Consider the following 18419-nt stretch of genomic DNA (forward strand, 5'->3'; position numbering starts at 1 on the left):
CTCCAGCTCCCTGGGCCCCATGGTCTGCTCCACAGGGAGCAGCCAGGGGCGGGGAGGGCATCACAGTGCTCCTCTGCTCAAAGCACCATTACTCTCAGGATAAAAGCCAGCGCCTCCATTAGACTGCAGACACCGAGTGCTCTGTCCTGGCCTCCCCTGGGCTCATCTCCTGCACACCCTCATTCTGGCTCACCCCTCTTAACCACTGCACCTGCTTGGTGTTCCCTGAACAGACCAAGCTCCCTCTTCCTTAGGGATTTTGCCTCTGCTGTGCCCTTGGCCTGGAATAACCTTCCCTGGGGATCTGAGGGCTCCTTTGCCTCATTCAGGTCTCTGTTCATGCGTCACCTCCTCAGAGAGGCCTTCCCTGACCACCCCTCAATGGCCTTCCCTGCTGACCCCCTCCCTGGCTTTGCTACTCTGCCCCCTACCCCAAATGAAAGCCCCAGGAGGGCAGGCAGCTTTTGACTGCCCTGCTCTTGAAGCCCAGAGTCTAGAAGGTGCCTGGCACGCAGAGGGTGGACCATAATTGGTGTTAAATGAAAAAATAAAATAAAATAAAAGGGCTTTGGGAGAAGGCTCTCTTCTGGCAAATAATCATTAAATGTTTACTAGTGCTGGAGTCAGCCCTGGGGCTAGATATAGAAGCTCGAAGTCTAGATAGGGAGACAGAGCTGTGGTGTGTGCTGGGCAAGTGGGTGGGGTGGGAATGCTGACCCAGCCTGAGCGGGTCAGGGTGGACATATCAGGGAGAAGACACCCACACCAGTGGAACTGAGAAGAGCTGGCACGGCTGCCATCCAGATAAAGGGAAGAGGCAGGTAGGCAGGGAGGATACTCTGGCCAACGCCGGGTGGAGGTGACCTCCAGCACACAGCGGGTGTTCAGTGAAAATGCTCGCAGTGTCCAAGACCCCTGCATCTGAGGAGAACAATTTGAGTTTCTGGACGGGAACCTTCCCAGGTGAGGGGGAGTACAGACCTGAAGCTTCCCACTCAGGAGTCATGGCGATCAGATGGGTTTTGAAAGGCAAGATTTTGCCTGCGGAGGGGTCTTGCTCATCTGGGACTGCCCAGAATCTGTTCTTGAGGGAGGCAGCATCGCCCCCTCAGCCCACCAGTACCCTGATGGGAGGGAAGTTTGTTGGCCAGAAGGGAGCAGGGAAGCACCCAGGTGCCCTTGCCTGGGTGCTGGCAATCTGGGCAGGCACCCGGACATTTTCTTTCTCTCTGTCCTGTGTCTGGCACTCTCCCTGCCTCAGTCCAGATGGAATGGGCCACAGCTTGAAGTGGGGCAGAGGCGTCAAATAAGGCCCAAATTGAGTAGGGCAGGACAAAAGCTGAGAGAGACACCCCTGGCTAAGATCAGTGCGGTGGGGGGCCTCCCTGTGTGGAGTGAGCCTGAGCCTGCTCACGTACTCCCCTCCAGGGAGAGGGAGTGAGGAGGCCAGGCTCCTGTCTTCCCAGGCTGTGGAATGTGGCACCTGGGGGAAGCTGGCCCCTGGACCAGGGTGCAGGAACTCAGCTCTCCCTCCCCACCCACGCCATCTGCCCTGGTTCCAGTAAGGCTGGCTTTTCCTCCCCTGAGGACTTGGAGAGGAACACCAGGGGCCATCCTGACCTAGCTTACTTGCCCTGCTGTCCCCCTTTCCTGGGTTTCCACTTCTCAGGAAGCCACTGAGATAGACTACAGCAGAGATGGCCAGACCTGGGCTGTGGGGAGGCTGAAGTCCCGAGAGCATCAGCCTCCTGACCCGAGTGCGGCTTTGGGCTGCTCATGACATGGCCGGCGCTGCCCTGTCCTGGTGCTGGGCTCTTCAAGACAGTAAATAGGATTCTTCCTCATCTGGGTGAGAGCAAGGCTCCCCAAGAGATGGCATGGATCCCAGGGCTGGGGGACGGTGGTGGCAGGGGTCTTGCTCAGCTGAGACTGTCCAGGACTTGGCCAGCATCTCTGGCACACAGGAGTGCTTTGTGTAGGGTCCCTCTCTTTCATCACTCCCATTTGCCATCAGGTCATAACAGCAGGTCTTGTCTCTGTCCTTTACTCTCCAGCCCACCACTATGACTGGGATCAGACCCTGTCATCTCTAGCATGGACTATTTTAAAACACCCTAAACTGGGTTCTTTATCCCTGGTCATCCCTGCTTCCCTTGACACATCAACCCATTTGCCACACAAAACCCACATCCCATCCCTGATGAAAATGACTTTCCATTGTCTTGCTTACAGTTCCCCCACAGCTGACCTTATCCTCAGCGCCCCCCTCCCCTCCAGTCCTGTGACAGCCCAACCATATTGAATTGCCAGTAGTCTCCCAAGCTGGGCCCGGTTACTCATCTCTTCCAGGCCCTCATTCTTTTTACTCTTCTGCCTGAGAAATGCCTACTGGTTTGTCAGCTTCTTGCTCAAAGGTCATGCCTCTGTAATTAAATAGCTCTCAAAGCCCCCAGCCAGACATACTTCCCAGTGTCTACATACTTCATCACATTGATTGGTTTGAGGCATACCTCAATACTGGGTCAATAGCTCTAGCCTGATGGCCCACATGGCGGTTCCCACTCCAGCACCCCTAAAGCTCCTCCAGTTATTTCAGAAAGTCCCCAGGGGAATACCTCACTTGTGCCCACAAGGTGGCTGCTGGCTTGCATGGAATACCCTCTGCTCTGCCACCAGCTGTAGCCCCACAGGTCCATGCCACCACCTGGGAGAGCCTTGTGGCCTGTTGTGAGAACACCCAGGGGGGCCAACTTCAGATGCTTCCAGACCATGGATCCTTGGAGAGCCAGAATGGGAGGGGCTTTCCTCAGCTGTAAGTCATCAGCTGCAAGGAGCTCTCCCTGTATTCAGACTCTTCCAAAGTTCTTCTTGTCCCTTTTGCCTTCTTGTTTCGTAAAGAAGTAAAACTAGCCTGGCGGACCCAGGGGTGGGGGCAGGAGCATAGAAACCCTTTCGAGGGTCTCTCTTCTCCTCACATCTAGTTCTCCCTCTTCCAAAACTTCCTCTCTCATTTCTCAGTTCAAGGCTAGGGTTGGTGTGGATGAGTGGAGACAGCGATGTCAGTGGTGAGTGTAGGGAGGGAAAGAGGGTATTGACTGTGTGAAATTTGGCTAGTTCTAAATGTCCGTGGTTTAGTGTTACTTAAGAAATTATTTATTTTAATTAACAAGAAATACATAAATACATTCTTATAAAACTTAAAACCATAGAGATTAAGCTTAGGTTCCTGTTGGCAACCATCCTTCAATCAGATTCCTTCCTTACCTATGCATATATTCGTACATATTCATATAGGCCTTAGCAATAAGTCACCTTTTGAGTGTATGTTGACATGAATTTATCATATTAAGTGTGTTGCTCTCCAACTGGATTTACTATACCCAACAAGTAGTTTTTTTTTTTTCTTTTGAGATGGAGTTTCACTCTTGTCACCCAGGCTGGAGTGTAATGGCTTGATCTCAGTTCACTGCATACTCTGCCTCCTGGGTTCAAGCAATTCTCCTGCCTCAGCTTCCCGAGTAGCTGAGATTACAGGCACCTGCCGCCATGCCTGGCTAATTTTCATATTTTTAGTAGAGATGGGGTTTCACCATGTTGGCCAGGCTGGTCTTGAATTCCTGACCTCAGGTGATCCACCCACCTTGGCCTCCCAAAGTGCTAGGATTACAGGCGTGAGCCACCATGCCTGGCCCAATAACTAGTTCTTTAGGGTTTTCAGTGTCACCATTCATTGTCATTACTCATTCCATTTAATTTCTAGTTCTCCACAGCAGGATGTTACATAGTTACTGAACACCTCCCTGCCATTAGTGATTGTTTGTGTCTTTGCACTATAGCAAACAATGCTGCATAGGGCATCCTTTTATCTGTCTTCCTCAATACACGGGCCAGGGTTTCTTTCGGGTGAACATGCAGAGTGGAACTGATGGCTCATGAAGTGCGTGAATGTTAAAAAAATGATGACATTGTCAAATTGCCCTGCAAAGTGGTTACTACAACCCACTACAACCCACCTCCCACCAATGTGTTTGAGGAGGTTCATTTACTCGTAGCTCCCCTATACTTGAGATCATCAAACTTTGTGAGCAGGCCAGTCTAATCAGGAAAAGTAAATCTCCTGTCTTCTCCTCAGTTGGGGAGAGGTGGTCCCCTGGCTGCCTTAGTTGGGTAGGGGTCTGGGAGGGGGCCTGGTGCTGTTGACAGAAACTTCCAGCCAGCTCTGCTTACGGTCCCTCTTTTACTTTTCCTCTCCAAGTCTGCAGTGCCCCAATTCTTGAGCTTCTTTAGAGTATGTTGAGAATGTGGTTGCCTCTCATGTGCTTCCTGCTCTCTCCTCTGTTGACCCCTTCCTAATCCCCCAAACCCTGGGTCTCAGCTTTCTCTCATCTTCTGTGTTACCATTTTTGAGCTTTAAATCTTTTGTTGACATTTCTCATTTTTGGCCCTCCCTCCTTCCTTTCCTCCTTCCCTCCTTCCCACCCTCCTTCCGTCCTTCCCTTCCTCCCTCCATTCCTTCCTCCCTCCCTTCCTTCTTTCCTTCCTTCCTTCCTTCCTTCCTTCCTTCCTTCCTTCCTTCCTTCCTTCCTTCCAGCGGGGTCTCACTCTGTCACCCAGGCTGGAGTGCAGTGACACAGTCTTGGCTCACTACAGCCTCCACTTCCCAAGCTCAAGTGATCCTCTCACCTCAGCCTCCTGTGTAGCTGGTACTACAGGTGCACACAACCATGCCCAGCTAATTTTTTGCATTTCTGGTAGAGACGGGAGTTCATCATGGTCCCTAGGCCAGTCTCAAACTCCTGAGCTCAAGCAGTCTGCCTGCCTCGGCCTTCCAAAGTGCTGGGATTACAGTCTCACTATGTCACCCAGGCATCTTTTTTGCAATTATAAAAGTGGCAATACTCTGCGTTGTACAGACTATACAAAAACATGAACTTAGACAAATAAATTCCTAGAAGTAGGGTTGTGAGGTCAAAAACAGTGAATGCTTTAATTTAATAGATATTGCCAAACTGCTCCCCAAAGAGTTCAGGACAATTTTTGCCAACAAGTGTGAATTAAATTTCTTGTTTATCTACACTCGTGCCAAGACTGGGTATTGTTAATCATTCAACTTAGTCACTTTTATAGAAAAAGTGATATTGTATTATTGTTTTAATTTGCATTTCATAGGATAGAAATAAGGTTTCCAATAGTTTTTCACATTCTTTGCCCATTTTTCTGTAGGTTTTTTAACCTTTTGATTTGCAAGGGTTCTTGGTATGTTAGATGTCATATATAGGTATTGCAAACACTCTTTATTTAAATTTTTTTATTTTACTTTCTTTTTCTAGAGACAAGGACTTGCTCTGTCACCTAGGCTGGAGTTCAGTGGCATGACCACAGCTCACTGCAGCCTGGACGTCCAGGCTGAAGCAATTCTCCCTCCTCTGCCTCCTGAGTAGCTGAGACTACAAGCACACACCACCACACCTGGCTAATTTTTGCATTTTTTGTAGAGCTGGGGTCTCGCTATGTTGCCTAAGCTGTTCTCAAACTCCTAGGCTCAAGCGATCCTCTTACCTCGGCCTCCTAAAGTGCTGAGATTACAGGCGTGAGCTACTGTGCCTAGCTGGAAATATTCCTTATTGGCTGCTTTTTCTTTACTTCTTATTTTTTCAAATATAAATATAGACAGGTTCTATGTTGCTCAGGCTGAAGTGCAGTGGCTATTTACAAGCGTAACCATGATTCACTGCAGCCTTGAACTCCTGGCTTCAAGTTATCCCCCTGCCTTAGCCTCCTGAGTAGCTAGGACTACAGGTATGCACCACCATGACCTGCTAATTTTTGTTTGTGTGTGTGTTTTGTAGAGACAGGGTCTCATTTTGTCACCCCATCAGGTCCCTCAAGCAATCCTCCTGCCTTGGTCTTCCTAAGTTCTAGCATTACAGGCATGAGCCACCATGCCTGGCCAGCTTATTAATCTTTTTTTTCCTTTGTGAGATGGAGTTTTGCTCTTGTTGCTCAGGCTAGAGTGCAATGGCACGATCTTGACTCACTGCAACCTCCGCCTCCCAGGATCAAGAGATTCTCCTGCCTCAGTCTCCCGAATAGCTGGAATTACAGGCATGCGCCATGACGCCTGGCTAATTTTGTATTTTCGGTAGAGACAAGGTTTTTCCATGTTGGTCAGGCTGGTCTCGAACTCCCAACCTCAGGTGATCTGCCGGCCTCGGCCTCCCAAAGTGCTGGGACTACAAGTGTGAGCCACTGCGCCTGGCCCAGCTTATTAATCTTTCTTTTTGCTTTATAAAGGTTTATAATTTTATGTGGTCATGCTTATGAAGGCCTTTAATATTCCAAATTTTTTTCTTTTTCTTTTTTTCGAGATGAAGTCTTGCTCTGTCACCCAGGCTGGCATGCAGTGGCAGAATCTCGGCTCACTGCAACCTCTGCCTCCCTGGTTCAAGTGATTCTCCTGCCTCAGCCTCCTGAGTACCTGGGATTATAAGCACGCACCACCACGCCTGGCCAAGTTTTCTATTCTTAGTAGAGACAGGGTTTCACCATGTTGGCCAGGCTGGTCTCGAACTCTTGACCTCATGATCTGCCCATCTCGGGCTCTCAAAGTGCTGGGACTATAGGTGTGAGCCACCATGCCTGGCCCACCAATTTTTTTTCTAAAACTTACTCATCTTTATTCCAGAAAGTTATTGGTTTCATTTTCTTACATATAACCATCTTTGAACCATCTGGAATTATTCTGGCGTTGAGAGGTAGGAAGCCAGCTTCTCCTCGTAAATATTTATTGAACAAATGAATGAGATATTCTGCAGCCCTAAGGGAAGCTGATGGCCTCCTAAGGGATTAGATTAGATGGTTAATAAAATTGTTTGTTCACTCTACAAGTATTTTTAAACTGCATGCCAGCATGGCAGAACGCAATGGTGAATAAAATCAGATAGAGCTCCCACTCTGAGGCTATTACAGTTGATGGGACAGGCAGACATTAGCCGGATACCACAAATGGATGTAAAACTTACAAAGGAGATATGTGCCCTGGAAGAGCATATAATTAAGGAATCTACCCTAGCCTGGGAGGTCAAGAAGGTGTCACAGGTTAAGGAAGTTCCTTGGGAAGTGCCCTCAGGACTAGCACCTGTGAGAGGGTGAAGCTGGCAGGCCTGGCCAGACAGAGTGACTGCACTCTAGTTGCAACAAAGGTCTTAGCCACTCCCACAGGGAGCTCTGGAGGGTAGATGACCCTTCAAAGTTGCAGTGAAGGGAGGCAAGGGGTCTGGGCTTTATTGCCCATCCTATCTCCCTGCTCCAATAAACTAGACAATGGATGTAGATTGTCCCCAGGCAGCTCCGTTCAGCCAGGGCATTTCCCAGAGTAAGACTCATCTGCCAGCATCCACCTCCAAGTCTCCTAGCAGCCAGGGAATGGGGGCCTTGGTCCTGAAGTGGACATCTGGGTGGCAGGTCACAGCAGACTCTACGGAAGTCTTCCATAAAGTAGTTGGAGAGACCTTGAGTACAGTACTGATGGGTAAGTGGAAGTTAACTAGGCATAAAGAATGGAGACTTTTTCTAGGAGCAACCTGCTTTCTCTAGCACAATGCCAGGGAAGCCTTTGCACAGCAGGCACAGGCAGGAATGGGGGCAGAGAGACTAATGAGGAGGCTGCTAAGGGAATTTAGTAGAATACATTCAAATCTGGAGATGAGCATATACAAAATTAGACAGAAAAGCAAAGTTTCCTGATATCCCCAGCCCTCAGAGACGACAACTATTAAGGTTTTTTTGCTTTTGTCTTTTGAGACGGAGTCTCGTCTCTTGCCCAGGCTAGAGTGCAGTGGTGCAATCTTGGCTCACTGCAACCTCCCCCTCCCAGGTTCAAGCAATTCTCCTGCCTCAGCCTCCTGAGTAGCTGGGATTACAGGTGCCCACTAACATGCCGTGCTAATTTTTTTTTTCATTAGAGACGGGGTTTCACCACGTTGGCCATGTTGGTCTCAAACTCCTGACCTCAAGCGATCCTCCCACTGTAGCCTCCCAAAGTGCTGGGATTACAGGCGTGAGCCACCATGCCCGGCCCACTGCATTTCTTTTCCATCTTTCTTCTCTGCACATTTTATTTAAAAGTGAGGATTTCATTATAGATGTGATTTGTTTTTCTGCTTTTTTCTACACATTTTTTCTATACCTTTACTGTTTCTGATCACAAAGGCAACACCTGCCAATTACATAAACTCAGAAAGTACAAATTTTAATAAAGAAATAAACAATACTTCCAACCAGGTGCAGCCTGTAACCTGGCACCCCACGGGCTCCAGAGCTCCCGTGTCCATGGTCCAGCCCAGCGGCTGGCATGCCGAGAATACCTGGAAAATGCCAGCTAGCGCTGTCACCTCGGGAGGGTCTCTTCTTATTTCCAAAGCTGTCTTCTTCTTAACGAAATGCACGCAGACACTGAGCAAGTATGTATTGAGCTTCTCATCTCCCAGACACCAGAGACACATCCATAGACTGACTGAGTTCACTGCCCTTGTGCTGCACGCCACTTGAGGAGACAGATGGTGGTGTCATGTAAGGAGCTAAAATGTCCTGAGCTGTGAAGGTGGCAAGTGGGGGCTGAGGGATGGAGGGGGCAGGGTTGGGGCAGGTGGGGCTGACTGGGATGTCTAGAGCCCAGGGCTGGGGCCGGACCCTGCACTGCTCTGCTTGGGGACCTCGCTGTGCTCTCCGTCATGAGGGCAGACAGTGGCCAGGGTGAGGCTGGCACAGTGCAGCCCTTTCCCCACTGCAGAAGAGGCTGCCTTCGTGGGGTAGGAGAACAGGCTATGGGGACTTGAGAGTCATCCTGAACCCAGGGGTGGTTGTTTCTGGAAACAAAAATCCAGGGCTTATGTTCCTGGGACAGAGGAGCCCTGGGGCCTCGCGTCCTCCCCATGGCCTTCACGTTGGGCAGTGAAGGTGTCTTCCTGTTGAGTCTGAGGGAGACAGAAGTGGTGTCACTCAGGGAGTCAGCTTTCATCTCACTTAGTCCTCACAGTGGCCCTGTGAGGTAAGGACCGCCAGCAGCCCAATTTATAGATGAGGACCCTGAGGCTCAGAGAAGTTACATGGTTTGCCCAAAGGGACACAGCTACGAAGTGGCTGACTGGGATTGAACCCAGGTCTTTCTGAGACAGCCCAAGCTGTGGATGGAATACTCCAGCTCACGGATGACAGGTGAAGTGGAACAAACACTTCAGAATGATCTGGCAATATTCACCAAAGCTAAACATTTGCCTCCCATGAGCTAGCAATTTCCTCCCTGCGTGTGTACCTTACACAGATGTGTCTATATCTTCACTAAAATACAAGTAAAACAACCCTCATAGCAGCACAATTTGTAATAGCCTCATACTAGAAACTTCCCAAATACCCATCACAGAAGAATGAATAAAAAACCATGGTACATTCAAGACTAGAATACTATACAGCAAGGAAAATGAATAAATTGTGGCTACAACGTGAATGAATCTCACACAGCTCATGTGTGAGCAACAAAAGTCAGACCTATAAGAATAGGTCTGTAAGAATAGGCAAGAATAATATCTATAAGAATAGATAATGTGTGATTCCATTTATATGAAGTTATCATCAGGCAAACTAATCTCCAGTAATAGAATTTACCTCGGGGTGGGGGTGCAGGGAATTGAGCCTTCTGTGGGGCCTGAAATGTTTACAGTTGCCCCTCAATGTATGTGGGGAATCAGTTTCCCCATCTCCCACAGATACTAAAGTCCTGATATAAAATGGTGCAGTATTTGCATATAACCTAAGTACATCTTCTTGTATACTTAAAATTATCTCTAGATTACTTATGCAATCATGTGTCAGATAACAACATTTCAGTCCATGCCAGAATGCATATAGGATGGTGGTTCCCATAAGGTTATAATGGATCCGCCCTATACAGGTGTACCACCTCTAAAAATTGATATTTAAGAAGAGATGGGGCCTTGTTATGTTGCCCAGACTAGTCTTGAACTCCTGGGCCCAAGTGATCCTCCCATTATGGCTTCCCAGAGTGCTGGGATTATAGGCATGAACCACCACACCTGGCCAGGTGTACCATTTTTTATTGTTTATACTGTATTTTTATGATCCTTTTCTGTGTTTAGATACACAGACAGCCACCATTATGCTACCATTGCCTACAGTACTCAATATGGTAACATGCTGTAGAGGTTTGGAGCCCAGGAGCAATCAGCTCTACCACTCAGCCCAGGTGTGTGTTTGGCTGGACCACTTGGAGGAAGCTAAGGAGACATGACCTAAACACAGAGGGTAAGTCAGAGCGGGGATCCCTGGACAGGTAGGAGAAGCTAGGCAAAAACGGGTGAAGTCTGAATAAATTTCACCCTATTCATGTAATTACTGCATTAATAACCTTAGATAATAGTTCACATTATCATTTAGCTAATAGGATTGCACCCATGTTAAATTTCTTATTTTGTTTTTTTAAGAGACAAAGTCTCACTCTGTCACTTCGGCTGGAGTGCAGTGCTATGATCATAGCTCACTGCTTCCTGAAACTCAACTGCTCAAGCAATCTTCCCACCTCAGCCTCCTGACTAGGTGGGACTACAGGCACATGCCACCATGCCTGCCTAATTTCTTTTACTTTTCTCTAGAGAAAGAGTCTACCTAAGTTTCCCAGGCTGGTCTCAAACTCCTGGGCTCAAGTGGACCTGAACCTCCTGCCTCAACCTCTCAAATTGCTGGGATTACAGGCATGAGCCACCACACCTGGCCTAAATTCCTTATGTGCCATGGTACTGCAAAACGTCCTTATTAAGGGCAGCTGGATGGAAGGTGTACATGTAAAATCATTTCAACAGTAAACATTTATTTTACAACATGAAGATGGTTATCCTTCCATGAGTGTAAAGTACGAAGGCAGGCTCATGGTGTCGTCAGAAGTCAGAACACTGGTTTCGGGGCTGCGGGTGCTGGGAGGGGCTGGGCATGGTTGGCTTTGTGATCTGGGGGCTGGTGTGTTCCATCTCTGAATGTCTTTTGAGCTGTGCGCTTACCAGGGATGTAAGTCATATCTTGATAAATTTTCATAAGTTTAACAAAAAATAAAACGAGGATGGGAAGCTTGTTTGGGATCTCAGGTGCTTATCCAGCCATGAGCCCTGGCCCAGATGCTTCTAGAAGCCTGGAGGGAACTGAGAACATTCAAAGTAGAGGTGGCAGAGCCAAGGCCCCAAGGTGGGAGCGCACTGCTGCTTGCCCCTAGCTGTGAATGGGGAGTCCTGCTCAGAGGCAGTGCTGTGTGCACTGCAGGGCCCACAAGTCCATGTCCATGTTGTGGCTCAATGCAGTGAAAGCCAATCTCAGCCCCTCCACAGTGTGGTCAGCCTGCCAGCAGGTGGCCAGGTGATCCTCCTGGGAAACTGTGCCATCCCAGGGACTGGGTGTGAGTCTCTCATCCACAAATGTGGTGCTCAGCAGCAGTGTCAGCCTGGTGAGCCTTGGTAAGGGCATGAGCAGGATGCCCTTCCACCCCCATGCCGGTCTCAAGGCCACTTGCTCCGTGGGCCAATCCAGCAAGTGTGGCAGCTTGGAAAGAAGCCAGCTCCATCCACAGGGCATGCTGTTTTGCTCAACTCAGGACGAACATCATCCTCCACAGTAATTCTCTTTGGTGGGAGTACGGGAAACATGAATAACACATACCTTCAGAGTCTGAGCTGCTGAGGCCAGGGCTGCTGGGTGCCCTCCTGTCAGGAAAGCCTGCACTGGCAGCTGGAAGACACCTGGTGGTGGCACCTGCAGTGGCTGCAGCAGTGGCTGCAAGGCTTCGGGACTCACCCAGCTTCTGTGAGGTGAACTGTGACAGTGGCAGAGCTCTGCAGCGCCAGGGTCCCCTGCATGGTCATACTGACTGCAGCTGGGAGCCCACCACACCCCTGGTGCCCCTCTCTTCCCAGGGCTGGGATCTAGGCCAGGCCCCTCTTGGCCTGGGAATTGTGCCCTGGGCAGGGGACACAGGTCCACAGGTTGGGACAGAGGCCCCAGGGCATGCTGCTGGCTGGCCTGCGCTGCCATGCTCACCTCTCTCTCTCTCTCTCGTGGCCTTGATGGGACCAGCCTCCCCATTGAATGGGATTTTCCAAGGTGCCTGGGGCTGCGGGACAGCTGGCAGGGTGCCACCCTGGCTTCTTCCAGACATGCCAGTCACTGGTCACCGAGGGGGCCAGATGCAGGTGCCCATGTTGCAGCGGGGTTATCTCCCAACCTCCCTCAGTCCTGATGGGCCTGCGCTGGGCCCAGTGTCAGGGTCCCCTTGGGCTTCCTGGGCTAGGCCTGTCCCATGGTCCCAGGGCTGTCCGGGACACATTCAGAAGGGACATGGACCCAGCAGCTCTGTTTGAAATTGTCGTGGGGGAACCAAGGGCCCCCCACATCCAGGTCCGTCGGGAGCCGGGGCATCGAGTTCCACTGCAGGAATCTCCAGGAATGCCGAGGTCCTCCCTCAGCCAGGGCCAGGCTGGGCATGCCGTGAGTCCCAGGTGCCCCCAGAGAGTAGTCTGCTGCCCTGGGCTCCCCAGAAGCCCCCTCATGTTCCTGGGCCTTGGCCTCATGGACAGCCCCACCAGGACAGGGTGTGGGACGAGGTGGGGAAGCTGACCAAATGGGCCGCTGGAACCGGGCTGGTGGGCCTGGAGGGGCCTGCCTGTCCCCCTTGCAGAGGGTCTTCCCGCCACGTGAAGCCGGCACAGGCCTGGGTGCCAAGGACTGTTGCTCGGGTTTGGCTGAAAGGAAAACAGACATGGTCAGCATCTCCAGTGAGCCCATGCAGGCCTTTCCGGGCTGGGCCTCACCTGCCTGCGTCTCTGGAGTCCTCAGGGTCTCTGTGTGGCCCCTGTGGTCTGACAGTGAGGACATGCCTGTAGTCTGCTGATCCCAGGGGTGTGTGCCGCCTGGCATGGGGAAGCTGTCAGGGCATGGAAGGTGGCTCCTGGGACTGCCCCCAGGGTTCAGCCTAGCTGGGGGCTTCCTGCCACACAACCTCGTCCCAGGGCTGTTGGGCCTTGGATATGGCCCCCAGCCAGAACTCAGGTGGGAGGGGCCTTGGCTGACACCCAGCCCCCTTGCCACCTCGGCTGTCACCCAGCCCCCTTGCCACCTCATGTGGGGACGTGTCTCCGCGGTGAGTGGGCCTGGACGTGGGTCACCCTCTGCCCTCCTGGGCTGCCCCCTCCATACCAGGACTGACCGTTCCCACATCTGGCTGAACTCTTGGCTCTGGATCTGGGCCCAGGGTCCCACCTGTGCCCTCTCTCTGAATGCTCTAGGGGTCAGAGACACTGATTCCCTTGTCTCCCTGGCTCAAGGCTTGTTGTCCTGGCACCCTTGGAGGACCGTGCAGGAGTGAGGGGCCTCTGCTGCTCTCTGAGGCTGTCAGCACTTGCAGGGAGGAGTGGAGGCTCTCACAAATGGGTCTGGCTCTTCCAGTGCCCTTGAGGGCCCTGTGAGGGGGAGAAAAGGCTACTGTGGAAAGTGGGAAGGGGCTTGTTGGAGGGTCTTGTCCACATCCCCCTCCTGCATGCACAGCACATCCAGTACATATGCACTGAGCATCTGCCCTGAGGAATGGTGGGCCTCCTGTACTTTCTTAGAGTCCAGGAGGAAGAGGAGGAAGAAAAGGTGAAGAGGAAGACCCAGGTAGTAGGGTTAGGGGTCCTGGGCACTTCCCCAGTATTGACTGCCCCAAAGGGTGACTCAGGAGGGGACCTGGTACTGGAGCCCTCCTGGGGGTGGCAGGTCCCCATGCTTCCTTGTTAGTTTCTTCATAGAGGCCTGAAGATGATTAAGAACAGTGTCATCCACAAACAAATGGAAGAACATCCCATGTTCAAGGATAGGAAGAATCAATATCATGAAAATGGCCACACTGCCCAAGGTAATTTATAGATTCAATGCCATCTCCATCAAGCTACCAATGACTTTCTTCACAGAATTGGAAAAAACTACTTTAAAGTTCATATGGAACCAAAAAAGGGCCCGCATTGCCAAGACAATCCTAAGCCAAAAGAACAAAGCTGGAAGCATCACCCTACCTGACTTCAAACTATACTACAAGGCTATAGTAACCAAAACAGCATGATGCTGGTACCAAAGCATAGATATAGACCAATGGAACAGAACAAGCCCTCAGAAATAATACCACACATCTAAAACCATCTGATCATTGACAAACCTGACAAAAACAAGAAATGGGGAAAGGATTCCCTATTTAATAAATGGTGCTGGGAAAACTGGCTAGCCATATGTAGAAAGCTGAAACTGGATCCCTTCCTTACACCTTAGACAAAAATTAATTCAAGATGGATTAAAGACTTAAACGTTAGACCTAAAACCATAAAAACCCTAGAAGAAAACCTAGGCAATACCATTCAGGACATAGGCATGGGCAAGGACTTCATATCTAAAACACCAAAAGCAATGGCAACAAAAGCCAAAATTGACAAATGAGATCTAATTAAACTAAAGAGCTTCTGCACAGCAAAAGAAACTACCATCAGAGTGAACAGACAACCTACAGAATGGGAGAAAATTTTTGCAACCTACTCATCCGACAAAGGGCTAATATCCAGAATCTACAAAGAACTCAGACAAATTTACAAGAAAAAAACAAACAGCCCCATCAATAAGTGGGCGAAGGATATGAACAGACACTTCTCAAAAGAAGACATTTATGCAGCCAACAGACACATGGAAAAATGCTCATCATCACTGGCCATCAGAGAAATGCAAATCAAAACCACAATGAGATACCATCTCACACCAGTTAGAATGGCGATCATTAAAAAGTCAGGAAAGAGCAGGTGCTGGAGAGGATGTGGAGAAATAGGAACACTTTTACACTGTTGGCGGGACTGTAAACTAGTTCAACCATTGTGGAAGACAGTGTGGCGATTCTTCAAGGATCTAGAACTAGAAATACCATTTGACCCAGCCATCCCATTACTGGGTATATACCCAAAGGACTATAAATCATGCTGCTATAAAGACACATGCACACGTATGTTTATTGCGGCACTATTCACAATAGCAAAGACTTGGAACCAACCCAGATGTCCATCAATGATAGACTGGATTGAGAAAACGTGGTACATATACACCATGGAATACTATGCAGCCACAAAAAAGGATGAGTTCATGTCCTTTGTAGGGACATGAATGAAGCTGGAAACCATCATTCTCAGCAAACTATCGCAAGGACAAAAAACCAAACACCGCATGTTGTCACTCATAGGTGGGAATTGAACAATGAGAACACATGGACACAGGAAGGGGAACATCACACACTGGGGCCTGTCGTGGGGTGGGGGGAGGGGGGAGGGATAGCATTAGGAGATATACCTAATGTAAATGACGAGTTAATGGGTGCAGCACACCAAAATGGCACACGTATACGTATGTAACAAACCTGCACCTTGTGCACATGTACCCTAGAACTTAAAGTATTAAAAAAAAAAAGAGCAGTGTCATCATCCAGGGCCCAGGTATGGAAGAACTGTTCTCAAAAACATGCCCACAGGCCAGACCTGGACATTTTCATATGGCGCTCTAGGGACAAGGTGGGCATCAGGCCAGGAGAGCTCCCTGGGAAGGGTCAGAGCCCACACCCCGTGGCCACTTCAGTCTCCCACTGGGCAGTGCTGGATCCTTTTGTGGCCACGCCACGGGTCCAGATGTGCAAGAACGCTGTGGCTGGGGGGCGGCCTGGGCAGGGAAGTGCTCACCACACTCCAGACTTTCATCTGGGTCATGTGAGGGATGGGCTCGGTGTCACTGTGCCCTGCCCAGCCCACCTGGCCAGACCTCCCCCTGGGCCAGAACAGACGATCATGAGGACAGTGTGAGGAAGCTGCCCTTGGCTAGTCGGGTTCTGACCCCAGTGCTCCCCAAGCCCCATTGGGCACACGTGGACTTACTCCTCTGAACCTTAAAGGCAGTGCTTGTTATCGGCATCAACATCTGTTCCCCTTCCAGCAAATGCATGTCCCACAGGCGCAGGGTGAGCCCAAGACAGATCTGTGGGGAAAATAGGCATGGGACAACCTGGCTCTTCCAGGCTGGGGCTGGTGGCTCGAGCTAGCCCATTGGGGCTTATGTCACCTTCCCCATGAGGGTCACCCGACCCCTCCAGGAGGCTGGGTCAGACAAGGTCTTGCAGCTCCTTATGGGGGGCACTCATTTCAGTGGAGAGAGGGGCTTCCCCAGGGCTTGAGGCTTCCCTGAGTCCTCCCAAGTCGGGTCCTGGCCCAGTCTGTCCATGAGGCTGGGCCTGAGCCCCACCCTCTGCCCTGGGATGAGCCCTCTTGGGCAGAGGGTCTTGCTTGTGTGTCCTGTGGGGATCTGCCTGAGCCTCCTGTGGGCTGGGGGGTGAGTTGGACCCCCCGGCTGGGGAAGCAGGGCACTGCAGGGCAAGGAGGGTCCCTGAGCCAGGGTCTCCCTGTGCCTCTTTACCCCAACATTCAGCATCCTGAGAAGCCAGCTGAATGAGGAACCCTGTGTGCATAGACCTTCCTTGTCCAGATGGGAGGAACAGAGGTGCTCAGGGCCCCCTGAGCTACCCTAAAAACCTCCCTCTTCCAGGGCCCTCTGAATATCCTTCCCCAAGTGCAGAACACTGGGCAGTGTCCCAGGCTCCCCCCAACATCTTCCCCTTCCGGCACTCCTGGTGGACACATTGTCCTTAGCCCTGCTCTGTGGGAGCTGGGCCCCCATCCCTGTGCCTCTGTCTCCTCCAGGGTTGGAAAGGAAACCCAACTCCCAGCCCATGGGGAACCCGACATCCCAGGTCAGGCCCTGGCTGGGACCCAGCCTGTCACCAGCCCCACGAGGGGCTCCAGCCCCCGCTGCTCCTCCAGCCCCCCAGGATGCAGGGCCTCTGGGGAAGAGCCAAGGGGACCATCAACTCACCAGATGCCACATGGTCTTGGGTTGTGACATGGGTACCACATGCTCCTGATGGTCTTGGAGCCCCTGGACTGTCCTGCCATTTGGGCTGTGGAACCCTGAGAAGCCCCCAGCCCATCATGAAATCAGAGCCCTCTCCCAAGATGTGGAGCCATCAGCTGGAAGAGCTGGGCAGCTGCAGAGCCCCCCAAACCCCGAGGCCTCCCACCCTCCCATCTGGTAACCCCACCATGCAGCCTTTACCCTGGAGAGGGGGGGTGGGAACATCCCCTGGAGCCTGGCTGGAGGTTCCCCTGGAGGCCTCCTGGGCCAGGGTGCAAAAAGGGCAAGCCTGACTTTGAGGCCACGACGGGGGCGGCCAGAACAGGGTGGGTGCTGGGCTTCGTGGTCGTCTCCTGGAAGTGGCGTTGGGCCAGGGGACACGGGATGGGGAGATGCTGCCATCTGGGCTTGGTTGGCCCATTTGTGGGCACCAAGGGAAGCTGGAGCCTGGGTAGCTGGAGGGCAGGAGGACACTTAGGGAGGGGAGAGTCAGCTGCACAGAATCAGAGCCGGAGGGCGTGGCTCCATGATATAGAGGGTGGCCACGGGGAGGATGAGATGCCCTCTGCTGATGAAGATGAAAGGTGTCTGACTTGGGCTCTGGGGGTCAGCCCTGGGCTCCTGTGGGACCCTCAGCAGAGACGTCCTAAAGGCTCCCAACAAGCTGGTGACACAAGGAAGGTGTCTTCACTGAAAGCCGAGATCACCTGGCAAGGGTGGCTCTCCCTGGGTCTGGCTGCGTGAGGCAGAGACATCCTTAAGGCTCTTTCTTCTTTCTTTCCTTTCTTTTTAAAGCAAATCATAACCTTTTAGATCCAAGTTACTGAAAACTTCTTTATGCAAGTTTAATTTACATTTCTCTTTCAAATTGTGTCTTTATTGGGACCATCGATTCTTTTTTTTTTTTTTTTTTTTTTTTACCTGAGACAGAGTCTCGCTCTGTCACCTAGGCTGGAGTGCCATAGTGTGATCTTGGCTCACTGCAACCTCCTGGGTTCAGGTGATTCTCTTGCCTCAGCCTCCCGAGTAGCTGGGACTCCAGGCATGTGCCACCATGCCTGGATAATTTTTTGTATTTTTAGTAGAGACAGGGTTTCACCATGTTGTCCAGGCTGGTCTCAAACTCCTAGCCTCTGGTGATCCACCTGCCTCGGCCTCCCAAAGTGCTGGGATTACAGGCATGAGCCACTGTGCCTGGCTTCAATTCTCATTTTATTTAAAGATTCTTCCTTGGCTCTGGAGACCTGTCACACTTCTGACTCTCTCTCCTGATTCTCTTTGTGTGTGTGGGGGGAGGGGGGGTCGTTTTTTTTGTTTTTTTTGTTTTTGCGTATTTGTTACATAGGTAAACTTGTGTCATGGGGGTTTGGTGCACTAATGATTTCATCACCCAGGTATTAAGC

At 51.0% G+C, this 18419-nt stretch overlaps 1 protein-coding gene across 1 annotated transcript; it reads right to left on the reverse strand.

Moving 5' to 3' along the window:
- Positions 1-13336: 13336 nt before the first annotated feature.
- Positions 13337-17007, reverse strand: LOC129056811 (putative TBC1 domain family member 29). The gene is made up of 5 exons (XM_054546878.1): positions 16978-17007; positions 16522-16629; positions 15987-16086; positions 13787-13845; positions 13337-13504 (listed from the first exon to the last, which is right to left on the reverse strand). Exons 1-5 carry the CDS (start codon positions 17005-17007, stop codon positions 13337-13339), a joined length of 465 nt encoding a protein of 154 aa, XP_054402853.1.
- Positions 17008-18419: the final 1412 nt, after the last annotated feature.

This window comes from Pongo abelii, chromosome 19, assembly GCF_028885655.2.
Source record: "Pongo abelii isolate AG06213 chromosome 19, NHGRI_mPonAbe1-v2.0_pri, whole genome shotgun sequence".
In the NCBI taxonomy this organism is placed as follows: Eukaryota; Metazoa; Chordata; class Mammalia; order Primates; family Hominidae; genus Pongo; species Pongo abelii.

Coding starts and splice junctions, on each gene's coding strand:
- LOC129056811 (XM_054546878.1), bottom strand. CDS start 17,007: ATGTCACAACCCAAGACCATGTGGCATCTG. Junction 16,630..16,977: donor CCAAGACCATGTGGCATCTG/GTGAGTTGATGG, acceptor GGAGGTTTTTAG/GGTAGCTCAGGGGGCCCTGA. Junction 16,087..16,521: donor TCAGGATGCTGAATGTTGGG/GTAAAGAGGCAC, acceptor TTTTCCCCACAG/ATCTGTCTTGGGCTCACCCT.